This window comes from Hemiscyllium ocellatum, chromosome 12, assembly GCF_020745735.1.
Source record: "Hemiscyllium ocellatum isolate sHemOce1 chromosome 12, sHemOce1.pat.X.cur, whole genome shotgun sequence".
Classification (NCBI taxonomy): domain Eukaryota; kingdom Metazoa; phylum Chordata; class Chondrichthyes; order Orectolobiformes; family Hemiscylliidae; genus Hemiscyllium; species Hemiscyllium ocellatum.
In genome coordinates, this window is record NC_083412.1 from 83973408 (window position 1) to 83986455 (window position 13048).

Below are 13048 nucleotides of genomic sequence, written 5' to 3' on the forward strand. Positions count from 1 at the left end.
TTTTGGCACTAGCCTCCATATGTTAGTAAGGAAAACTTCATACGGTTGACAAGGCTGCATTTGCCATCGTCACTTCCAGTGCCTTAGTTGATGCCAGGTGGTCCACCTAATTTATTCCTTATTTTCCTTTCTAGATGCTCATACAACCACCATTTCAGATGGCAACTGCCCAGACTTCAGGTTGGCGTTACTAAAGCCAAGACATTAGATTTTTGTGACAAACGTCATCATTAGACTTTTATTTCAAATACAACCATCTGTGACAGGTGGATTCCAACCCAGATCCCCTGTATATTACCTGGGTCTTTGGATTTCTTGCCCAGTCACAATACCACAAAGCAATCGCCAACCCATCAATCGATACATTGGCTTTCAGCTTAAGTATTTGCATGCTGAGACCCCCATGGGTAATCTCCTTTCGCGTTCTACTGTTCTCAGACCACTTACATTGAAAGCAGATGATCGCAACAGCTGACATCCGTGATCGTTTGGTTCCAGAGTTCACTTCCGCACGCAGAGTATTAAATTCTCCTGTGTTTTCGATCATTTCAATGACCTCATTGAGGTCATAATTATTCTGTGTAAAGGAAATGAAAAGGAGATGCAGAAACTACATTTTTTCTGCCCATCTTCAGCATCAGGCAAACAAATGGTGTGAAATTAAACAATAATTAGTGTCATAAAAATAGAAAATGCTGGAAATACTCAGCAGAATCTGTTGAGTGTCAGAGTTAACGGTAAAGTTAATAACTTTACCCCGACTGCCTCTCCTTTCCACACACAATGCTGTCTGATTGAGCAAGGAGGTATGCGGTGAGAATTCTGCTGCTTTCCCGCCTCCCTTTTATTTACCCCAGGGCAAGAAGGCTCGAGGGTAACATTCCTTTTAGAGCTCAAATGGAAGCCCTTCGGTAGGAATTTAAAGGTAGTTGAAAAACGGTAGGTGCCACACCATGCCAGGAAAACCTCCCTGCTGGGTAGGCCGAGAATCTAATAATGGTGGTCCCTCCACATTGTGCTCTCTTCCTGCTCTTCATTAGGGCCTTGAATGACCCTGCACAACTCATCTTTTTCACAGCCTTCAGTGTCAGCCCACATCACGTACGCCACAAAGCAATACTGACTGTTGTCCACTGCTCCCTATATCCCACTGATACTGGACAGGGGTAAGCCTTTGATTGTCCATAGCTTTTGGAAACAGGATATCTGCTCTGTCCAGCAGAATTTCTGCGAGAGGTGGATATGGGGGAGAAAGATCATCAGAGGCAGGGAGCATCCTCAAAAAGGCTGGTTTCTGATTGTGATTATATCCCTTCTGGATGCGTGAAAATAGCCAGTACAGGTTGAGTCAGCAGTGATCCATGAGGGTCTTTCAGGTATTATATGGCATAGTCACGGGCAAGGAGAAAGTGAGGACTGCAGATGCTGGGGACCAGAGTTGAAAAATATGCTGCTGGAAAAACACAGCAGGCCAGGCAGCATCCGAGAAGCTGGAGAATTGACGTTTCGGGCACAAGTCCTTCTTCAGGAATGAGGCTGGTGTGCCAAGCGGGCTGAGATAACCTTGTAGAGGGAGGAGGAGAGCTTCTTCAAGTGGGCATCCTTGCAAGAGGGTTCGCAGTAGGTTAAGATCAACTAGGAGAAAGTGAGGACTGCAGATGCTCTTCTCCTCCCTCTACAAGCTTATCTCAGCCCGCTTGGCACACCAGCCTCATTCCTGAAGAAGGGCTTATGCCCGAAACGTCGATTCTCCTGCTCCTCGGATGCTGCCTGGCCTGCTGTGTTTTTCCAGCATTGCATTTTTCAACTCTAGTCACAGGCAAGGTCTTATGACAGACCACGCCAGAACCTTTATTCCATGAAATAACCAAACCAGCTGTATGTGTGGCATAAGCCATCCTGAACATGAGCAATAACATGTTCTTCAAGCATATTTAATGTTACTGTTAGAGCAAATAATATTGCTGCATTGAATTTCCAACATTTGAAGGACTGCGAACAAGGAAGAAGAACTGACTGAACATAGAGCCAGCTCACTTCAAAAGACTGAAGTTTACCATCTCAGAAGCAGATATTGCAGTATTGAAACCTCACCAATTGATTTGCCATGCTTCCTATTAATTCTGCTGAGGAGTTTGCCAATGGAAAGCAAAATGTGTCAGACACAGGACTGGTTGGCACTTTGCTGGGTGCCTTTTATTCTACAAAAGTTCCAGAATCATTACCACTGGGGCTATTTCGTAGATACCAATTTATAAATTACACACAAATGCACAAAGACAGGGAAGCTTACTGTCTCAATTCTCTTCGCAAATATTTTACATCTGCACATTCATTAAAATTACATTTTAGACCCCAAGACTGAAGATTGGTCAAAAATTCATCCAATAAAGGTTCTATTTCTTTACATTATTTGACCTAAATCCTGCTGCAGAATAGTAACTTGATTTACATTCTTTACAAATAACTAAATGTAAGTTATTAATTGCTCCATGAAGTCAATTATCTACATGCTTTACTCACCTTATCTACTTCATTCCATAAATCTAATAAACAGGACAGAAATGTTGTAGAACACTGCAAAAGAAAACTTAAAATGTAATTGAGTTTCTCAAATTTACTTGCAGTGGATTTTTAAAACTTCAGCAATGTTTCAGTGCAGATAAATGTCACAATTTCCTGCAAATAAATTGCAGGTTATTGTAGTAAAGCGGTGACCTACTCATTGAAACAACAGCTGGAAAGCCAGAGTCTGACTAGAAATTTGAAAATAATCTTGGCTGATACTTTAATGGATTACTGAGTGACTGCTGCATTGTTATGAGAGTTATCTTTTAGATCATATTTAAACTGATGACTTTAATGTGTCCCTGTGAAGACATACAAGATCTCCGACAATATAATTTGAAGAGCTGTCCAAAAAGGCCGAGCAAGCCACTCAGTTCAAGGGCAATTGGGGATTAGCAATAAAAGCTAGTCTCGCCTGCAATGCATATACCCTGTGAAAGAACAAATAAAAGGAAGGCGTTCATGGTGTATTAGCTGACAATTACAATACTTTTCATACTAAATTAAAATTATCTGGTCATTTGTTGTATTGCTATATGTTGGATCTGGCTGTCCATTAAGCAACTGACATAGAGCCTACACAATAAGTGATTACACTTAAACATTACTAAGATCACTATTAAACATGATAGACAAGCTCATGATCTTGCTTTATTGCAATGCAATTTTAATTTCCCCCTCCTTCCATAAGTACACATTGCTGGGAAAGATTGTGACAAGTGGTAAAGTTCTCCAGAATATTCCTTATAGCATTGTCATTATGTTCTTCTAAAAGAGATATCAACCAACAATAGAAGGGCATCACAGGCAAGGTTCTTTTTCCAATGAACAGAAACTCATCAACATAAATCACCAGACGGTGAAATTAGGGACAATATATCTCCTCTCTGCAGAAGAAATTTCATGCCTGTTTGTGGCAGCATAGAGTTTTTTAAAAAATGATATCCTTGGGATGTTGGCAAATTGGATGCAGAATCTGCTGAATGACAGAAGGCAGAAGGTGATGGGGGTCGAGGGATGTTTTTGTGACCTGAAGCCCGTGTCCAGTGGGTTTCCTCAGTGATCAGTGTCAGGGCCCTTGCTGTTGTGGTACATGCAGACTTGAATGAGGGAGGGTTGATCAGTAAGTTCACAGATGATACGAAAATTAGTAGGATGATACAAATTGAGGAGGATAATCACAGATTACAACAGGATATAATCAGGCTGGTCAAACAGGATGATCAGCGGCAAATGGAATTCAATCCTGATAAATGTGAAGTGATGCACCTGAACAGGACAAACAAGGCAAGGGAATATAGGACAGATCGTAGGACCCTAAGGAGCACCATGAATCAGAGGGACCTTTGTGTGCATATCTACGAGTCTCTTAAGGTAGTGGGCAGGTAGATAAAGCAGTTCAGAATGTAAGTTTGGATCTGGGATGAGTTGGAGGGAGGGGAGATTTGGAAACTGGTGAAGCCAATATTGATGCCATGTGGTTGGAGAGTTTTAATTATGAAGAGAGATTATATAGACTGGGGTATTTTTCTTGGAGCAGAAGAGACCGAGACAGAACACGATTGAGATGTATACAGTTGTGGGGAATAAGACAAGGGGGATGGGAAGAAGCATTTTCCCTTGCTGAAGGGATCAGTGATCAGGGAGAGGGGCGCATAGATTTCAGAGATGGTGGAGGAGGTTTAGAGAGGAAGGGAGGAAAGATGTTTTCACCCAGAAAATGGTATGAATCTGGAACTCACTACTTGAAAGGGTGGGAGGGGCAGAATCCCTTATAATATTTCAGAAATATTTCAATAGAGTCATATAGCATGGAAATAGACCTGTTGGCCCAATCCATCCATGCGGCCAAGTTTCCCCAAACTAAATTTGTCCCATTTCCTGCATTTGGCTTATATCCTTCTAAAACTTTCCTATTCGTGTAATTATCTAAACATCTACTTAATCTTCTAACTACCTTCATCGACCATTTCCTCTGGAATTTCATTCCACATACAACTCACCACATGAAAAAGTTGCCCCTCAGGTCCCTTTTAAATCTTTCATCTCTCGCCTTAAAATTAAGTCCTCTTGTTTTGAACTCCCCACTCATATGGAAAAGATTTTGCTATTCACTTTATCTATGCCCTTTATGATTTTATAAACCTCTATAGGTTACTCCTCAACCTCCTACGCTCCATTAAAAGAAGCCCCATCTTTTCCAGCCTCTCTTTATAACTCAAACCCTCCAGTCCCAGTTACATCCTCGTAAATCTTATCTACACCCTCCCCAATTTAATAATAACGTTCCTCTAGCAAGGCAACCAGAACACATGTGATACCAAAGCAGACAAAGCTATGGCTGGAAAATGGTATTAGAATAACGAGGTTCTTGTTTTTGACCTGTGCAGATTCAATGGGCTGAAGGGGCTATTGTAGACCCCTTTGACTATGTTGACATTCCGGCCAAGGCCAGCAATAGTACTTCAGAGCACAATCAAGTGTAAATGCTGGGGAACTGGAGTCAAAGACAAAGACAAAATCAGGCAACAAGGCCATACCTAAACCTGTAGGTTCTCTTTTACAGCCACCATGCCAGTGGATCCAAAGAAAGGGAATTCATGGAATGCTTACAGGATGGCTTTTTGGAACAGCTTGTCATGGAGCCCACAAGGGAGCAGGTTATTCTGGACCTAGTGCTATGTAATGAACCAGACTTTATAAAAAAATCTTAAAGTAAGGGAACACTTAGGAAGCAGCGATCATAATATGGTAGAGTTCAGTCTGAATTTTGAAAAAGGCAAAATCGGAGGTAATGGTGTTATAGTTAAATAAAGATAATTATGAGGGCATGAGAGAGGAACTGACGAAAATAGACTGGAAGCAGAGCCTAGCGGAAAAGACAGTAGAGCAAAAATGGCAGGAGTTTGTGGGTATAATTGAGGACACTGTACAGAGGTTCATCCCCAAGAAAAGAAAGATTATCTGGGGATTAGACAGCCATGGCTGACAAAGGAAGTCAGGAAATGTATTAAAGAAAAAGAGAGATCCTATAAAGTGGCCAAGAGCACTGGGAAATCAGAAGATTGGGAAGGCTACAAAAACAAACAGAGGATAACAAAGAGAGAAAAAAGGAAGGAGAGGATCAAATATGAAGGTAGGCTAGCCAATAATATTAGAAATGATAGTAAAGGTTTCTTTCAATACATAAGAAACAAACGACAGGCAAAAGTAGACATTGGGCCACTTCAAACTGATGCTGGAAGCCTAGTGATGGGAGATAAGGAAATAGCAGGAGAACTTAATAAGTACTTTGTGTCAGTCTTCACTGTGGAAGACATGTGTAATATCCCAACAATTAAAGGGAGTCAGGGGGCTGAGTTGAGTATGGTTGCCATTACAAAAGAGAAAGTGCTAGAAAAGCTAAAAGGTCTTAAAATTGATAAATCTCCTGGCCCCGATGGGCTACATCCTAGAGTTCTGAGTGAGGTGGCTGAGGAAATAGCGGAGGCGTTGGTTGAGATCTTTCAAAAGTCACTGGAGTCAGGGAAAGTCCCGGATGATTGGAAGATCGCTGTTGGAACCCCCTTGTTCAAGAAAGGATCAAGACAAAAGATAGAAAATTATAGGCCAATTAGCATAACCTCGGTTGTTGGTAAAATTCTAGAATCCATCATTAAAGATGAGGTTTCTAAATTCTTGGAAGAGCAGGGTCAGATTAGAACAAGTCAACATGGATTTAGTAAGGGGAGGTCACACCTGACAAACCTGTTGGAATTCTTTGGAAAGGTGACAAGTAGGTTAGACCAGGGAAACCCAGTGGATGTGGTCTATCGAGACTTCCAAAAGGCCTTCGATAAGGTGCCACACGGGAGACTGCTGAGTAAGGTGAGGGCCCATGGTGTTCGAGGTGAGCTCTGGTATGGATTGACGATTGGCTGTCTGAAAGAAGGCAGAGAGTTGGGATAAAAGGTTCTTTTTCGGAATGGCAGCCGGTGACAAGCGGTGTCCCACAGGGTTCAGTGTTGGGGCTGCAGCTGTTCACGTTATATATTAATGATCTGGATGAAGGGACTGGGGGCATTCTAGCTAAGTTTGTGGATGATACGAAGTTAGGTGGACAGGCAGGTAGTACTGAGGAAGTGGGGAGGCTGCAGAAGGATCTAGACAGTTTGGGAGAGTGGTCCAGGAAATAGCTGATGGAATTCAATGTGAGCAAATGCGAGGTCTTGCACTTTGGGGAAAAAAGAATACAAGCATGGACTACTTTCTAAACGGGGAGAAAATTCATAAAGGCAAAGTACAAAGAGATCTGGTAGTGCTAGTCGAGGACTCTCTAAAGGTAAACATGCAGGTTGAGTCCGTGATTAAGAAAGCGAATGCAATGTTTAGATTAGACTTAGATTAGACTTACAGTGTGGAAACAGGCCCTTCGGCCCAACAAGTCCACACCGACCCGCCGAAGCGCAACCCACCCATACCCCTACATTTACCCCTTACCTAACACTACGGGCAATTTAGCTTGGCCAATTCACCTGACCCGCACATCTTTGGACTGTGGGAGGAAACCGGAGCACCCGGAGGAAACCCAAGCAGACACGGGGAGAACGTGCAAACTCCACACAGTCAGTCGCCTGAGTCGGGAATTGAACCCGGGTCTACAGGCGCTGTGAGGCAGCAGTGCTAACCACTGTGCCACCGTGCCGCCCATAGACCAGGGAAATGTTGTCCTTTATCTCAAGAGGGTTGGAATATAAAAGCACCGTTGTGTACTGAGACTTTATAAAGCTCTGGTTAGGCCCCATTTGGATTACTGTGCCCAGTTTTGGTCCCCACACCTCATGAAGGACATACTGGCACTGGAGCATGTCCAGCGGAGATTCACACGGATGATCCCTGGAATGGTAGGTCTAACATACGAGGAACAGCTGAGGATCCTGGGATTGTATTCATTGGAGTTGAGAAGATTAAGGGGAGATCTAATAGAAACTTACAAGATAATACATGGCTTGGAAAGGGTGGACGCTAGGAAATTGTTTCCGTTAGGCGAGGAGACTAGGACCCATGGACACAGCCTTAGAATTAGAGGGGGTAAATTCAGAACAGAAATGCAGAGTCATTTCTTCAGCCAGAGAGTGGTGGGCCTATGGAATTCATTGCCACGGCGTGCAGTGGAGGCCGGGACGCCAAATGTCTTCAAGGCAGAGATTGATAAATTCTTGATGTCACAAGGAATTAAGGGCTATGGGGAGAATGCAGGTAAGTGGAGTTGAAATGCCCATCTGCCATGATTGAATGGCGGAGTGGACTCGATGGACCGAATGGCCTTACTTTCACTCCTATGTCTTATGGCCTTATGAAGGCTCACTCTTATTGCAATCACTGTTAAAATTGCTGATTTCTTTCAAATTGAACTCAAGTAACACACCAAAAAAAAAGCCGTAATATTACATTAAAATTCTTAACTGCAAGGATCATGATGATTTCAGAAATTTGCAAAATTATCTTTTCCACCTGGCTCCATTTTGTTCCTTGGTAAACGCTTTCCCACTGACTCCCCAGAAACCAACGTTCCAGGTTCAAAAATACCAGAATCGTCAACAATTCCATTTCTAATTACTGCCTTGTCTTGAGCGTAGGGACAAAGTATCTTACAATTCAAAAATTCTCAAGTTATAAAAATGTACTTACGTGATGTTTCTTTATTGCCTCAACCACTGTTTCCAGAAGCTCAATATTTTGGAGCTTTACAATATTCATTTCAAAGACATCATAATTCCTGGAAAAAAATGCAAACCAAACATTGAAGCTTCTGCATTTTAATCTATTATTTTTAATTTGCAGATGTTGTCTGAATATTTGCCAATCACATTAAAACAAAAAGTCAAAAATGTTTAAGAATTCCTTCAACCCAATGTCGTTCTGTAAAGTTTAAGACTTTGCCAACGTGTCATATCTGACTTTTCAAGAATCATAAGCTTTTTTTTATTTTTAGCTGCAATGTCACCGGTCTACGATGATGAAAGCAATTAGTATTAGTATAGGAAAAGAGTGAAGGTAGCAGGGTGGTTGTTATGGGGGACTTTAACTTCCCAGATATTGACTGGGAGAGCTATAGCTCGAGTTCATTAGATGGGTCGGTGTTTGTACAATGTGTGCAAGAGGGTTTCCTGACACAATATGTCGACAGGCCAACAAGAGGGGAGGCTATATTGGATTTGGTTCTAGGTAATGAACCAGGCCAGGTGTTAGACTTGGAGGTAGGTGAGCACTTCGGGGACAGTGACCACAACTCGGTGACTTTTACTTTAGTGATGGAGAGGGATAATCGTGTGCCGCAGGGCAAGAGTTATAGCTGGGGGCAGGGAAATTATGATGCAGTGAGGCATGACTTAGGATGTGTGGATTGGAAAAACAGGCTTCAAGAGAAGAACACTAATGAGATGTGGGGATTGTTCAAGGAGCAGCTACTGCGTGTCCTCGATAGGTATGTACCAGTCAGGCATGGTGTAAAGGGCCTTGTGAGGCAGCCGTGGTTTAGTAAGGAATTGGAGTCCCTTGTGAAAGGGAAGAAGGCGGCATATGTAAAGATGAGGCGTGAAGGTTCAGTAGGGGCGATTGAGAGTTATAAGGTAGCCAGGAAGGAGCTAAAGAGGGAGCTAAGAGAAGCGAGAAGGGGACATGAAAAGTCTTTAGCTGGTAGGATTAGGGAAAACCCAAAGGCTTTCTATAGGTATGTCAAGAATAAAAGGATGACTAGGGTAGGTATCGGTCCAGTCAAGGATAGTAGTGGGAAGTTGTGTGTGGAGGCGGAGGAGATTGGAGAGACATTAAATCAGTACTTTTCATCAGTATTCACTCAGGAACAGGACACTGTTGCTGATGTGAATATGGAATCACAAATAATTAGAATGGATGCCCTGGAAATATGCAGGGAAGAGGTTTTGGGAATATTGGAAAGGATGAATATAGATAAGTCTCCTGGGCCTGATGGCATTTACCCCAGGATCCTATGGGAAGCTAGGGAGGAGATAGCAGAGCCATTGGCCTGGATTTTTATGTCGTCATTGTCAACGGGAATAGTACCAGAGGACTGGAGGATAGCGAATGTGGTCCCATTGTTCAAGAAAGGAAGTAGGGATAGCCCTAGTAACTATAGGCCAGTGAGTCTGACTTCAGTGGTGGGCAAAGTCTTAGAGAGAATGGTAAGGGATAAGATTTATGAACATCTGGGTAGGAATAACGTGATCAGGGATAGCCAGCATGGTTTTGTGAAGGGCAGGTCGTGCCTCACAAACCTTATTGAGTTCTTTGAGAAGGTGACTAAGGAAGTGGACGAGGGTAAAGCAGTAGATGTTGTGTATATGGATTTTAGTAAGGCGTTCGATAAGGTTCCCCATGGTAGGCTAATGCTAAAACTACGGAGGTATGGCATTGAGGATACATTAGAGGTTTGGATTAGGAATTGGCTGGCTGGAAGGAGACAGAGGGTAGTAGTTGATGGATTATGTTCATCTTGGAGCGCAGTTACTAGCGGTGTACCACAAGGATCTGTTTTGGGACCATTGCTTTTTGTTATCTTTATAAATGATCTAGAGGAAGGACTTGAAAGCTGGGTAAGCAAGTTTGCGGATGACACAAAAGTCGGTGGAGTTGTGGATAGTGAGGAAGGAAGTGGTAGGTTACAGCGGGATATAGATAAGTTGCAGAGCTGGGCGGAAATGTGGCAAATGGAATTCAATGTAGCTAAGTGCGAAGTCGTTCACTTTGGTAGGAATAACAAGATGATGGATTACTGGGCTAATGGTAGGCTACTTGGTAGTGTGGATGAGCAGAGGGATCTTGGTGTCCATGTACACAGATCTCTGAAAGTTGCCACCCAGGTAAATAGTGCTGTGAGGAAGGCATATGGTGTACTGGGCTTTATTGGCAGAGGAATTGAGTTCCGGAGTCCTGAGGTCATGTTGCAGTTGTATAAGACTCTGGTGAGGCCTCATCTGGAGTATTGTGTGCAGTTTTGGTCGCCATACTATAGGAAGGATGTGGAAGCTTTAGAACGAGTGCAGAGGAGGTTTACCAGGATGTTGCCTGGAATGGTAGGAAAATCTTATGAGGAAAGGCTGAGGCACTTGGGGCTGTTCTCATTGGAGAAGAGAAGGTTTAGGGGAGATCTGATAGAAGTGTATAAGATGATTAGGGGTTTAGATAGGGTAGACACTAAGAACCTTTTACCGCTAATGGAGTCAGGTGTTACTAGGGGACATAGCTTTAAATTAAGGGGTGGTAGGTATAGGACAGATGTTAGGGGTAGATTCTTCACACAGCGGGTTGAGAGTTCATGGAATGCCCTGCCCGTATCAGTGGTGAACTCTCCTTCTTTATGGTCATTTAAGCGGGCATTGGATAGGCATTTGGAAGTTATTGGGCTAGTATAGGTTAGGTCGGATTCGGTCGGCGCAACATCGAGGGCCGAAGGGCCTGTACTGCGCTGTATCCTTCTATGTTCTATGTTCTAAATTTGGGTCAACAGCTGAAAGTAATCGGGCAATTTCATGTCACTTAGATCACAGTCCAATTTTGGAGAAGGTTTATAACTCAGGTTGATGTTCAGGTTATAAGTTTGCTTGCTGAACTGGTGGACTTGTTCTCAGACGTTTCGTCACCATGCTAGGTAACATCATCAGTGAGGAGCTGAAAATGTGCTGCTGGAAAAGCACAGCAAGTCAGGCAGCATCCAAGGAACAGGAGATTCGACGTTTCGGGCATAATCCCTTCTTCAGGAATGAGGAAAGTGTGTCCAGCAGGCTAAGATAAAAGGTAGGGAGGAGGGACTTGGGGGAGGGGCGTTGGAGATGCGATAGGTGGAAGGAGGTCAAGGTGAGAGTGATAGGCTGGAGTGGGGTGGGGGCGGAGAGGTCAGTGAGCCTCAGTTGAAGTGCTGGTGTTCCGTCCCACTTCCTATTTGTGTGTCTTGGTCTGTTGTAGTGGGTGATATCACTTCCAGTTCTTTTTCTGAAAAGATGTTAAATGGGATCTAAATCGATATGTTTGTTAATGGAGTTCCGGTCTGAATGCCAGGCCTCTAGGAATTCCGTGTGTGTCTCTGTTTAGCCTGTCCAAGGATGGACGTGTTGTCCCCGTTGGACTGATGTCCCTCTTCATCTGTGTGTACAGATACAAGTGATAGTTGGTCATTTTTTTTGGTGGCTAGCTGGTGCTCATATATCCTGGTGGTTAGTTTCCTGCCCGTCTGTCCAACGTAACGTTTGATGCAGTCCTTGCAGGAGATTTTGTAAATGACATTCGTTCTGCTGGTTGTTGGTACGGGGTCCTTTAAATTCATCAGGAGCTGTTTCAGTGGGGTGGTAGGTTTATGGGCTACCATGATGCCTAGTGGCCGGACTAGTCTGGTTGTCATCTCTGAGATGTCTTTTACGTATGGCAGGGTAGCTAGAGGCTCTGGGTGTGTCGTGTCTTCTTTTTTACATCTGTTGTGTAGCAATCAGCAGACTGAACTGATCTGGTACCTGTCGTTCCTGAATATATTGTAAAGGTGTTTTTCCTCAGCTTCTTGTACTTCTCAGGTGCTGCAGTGTATTGTTGCTTGTTTAAATAATGTTCTGATGCAGCTCCATGGGATGATTGCTCACGTAGTTGAGTATCTCGTCAGTGTGTGTGGCTTTCCTGTAGACTCGTGTCTGCAGCTCTCCATTGGCTTTTCGTTCTACTGTGACGTCTAGGAAGGGGAGCTTATTGTTGTTCTCTTCTTCTTTGGTGAACTTTATAGCAGTAAGGATGTTCTTTCTGCATTTGTGGGTTTCTTCGAATCTGTTGCATTTCATGAACAAAGGTATCATCCACATTGTGGACCCGAAGCTTGGGCTGGATCGTGGGAAGAGCTGGAGGAGAACTTTGCAGTAAGGTTACAATCAGCTGGGAGTGAGTGAGCACTGCAGATGCTGGAGATCAGAGTTGAAGTGTGTGGTGCTAGAAAAGCACAGCCAAATAGGCAGCATCCATGGAGCAGGAAAATTCCTGATGAAGAGCTTATGCTCGAAATGTCGATTCACCTGTTCCTCGGTTGCTGTCTGACTGGCGGTGCTTTTCCAGCACCACACTCTTTGACTCTGATCTCCAGCATCTGCAATGTGCACCTCATGGGAAGGGCTGTTCATTCTAACCTCTCCATAATTGCTTCTGCTTAGAGTCCTAATATTGGTGATCCCATAGGCATCCCATTGATTTGTTTGTAGATCTTGTTGTTGAAGATGAAGTAGGTTGTGTGGCACAGGTGCACGAGTTTGAGGATGCTGTCCTTGCTGATGGAGTTGGTGCTGTCAGGTGTTTGTGTCCTTGGGTCGTCTAACAGTAAGGCCCGTGCTTCTTTGGATAGCGTGATGTTTAGTCGTGAGGCCAGACGGCCCTATTCACATCAATAAACATCACCGTGGCCAAAGAAACACTAGTAGACCTGTGCCTCACAACCTACTTCACCTATGGG

At 43.6% G+C, this 13048-nt stretch overlaps 1 protein-coding gene across 2 annotated transcripts in view; it reads right to left on the reverse strand.

Annotated features, from left to right (window-relative positions):
- ttc3 (tetratricopeptide repeat domain 3) overlaps positions 1–13048 on the reverse strand; it is a 121932-nt gene that overhangs the window by 90808 nt on the left and 18076 nt on the right. For both annotated transcript variants that reach the window (XM_060833812.1, XM_060833813.1), the window contains 3 exons: positions 8239–8326; positions 2524–2577; positions 448–577 (listed from right to left, as the gene is read on the reverse strand). In XM_060833812.1, the coding sequence (XP_060689795.1) occupies positions 448–577; positions 2524–2577; positions 8239–8326 (272 nt within the window). The remainder of the gene's footprint in view (positions 1–447; positions 578–2523; positions 2578–8238; positions 8327–13048) is intronic.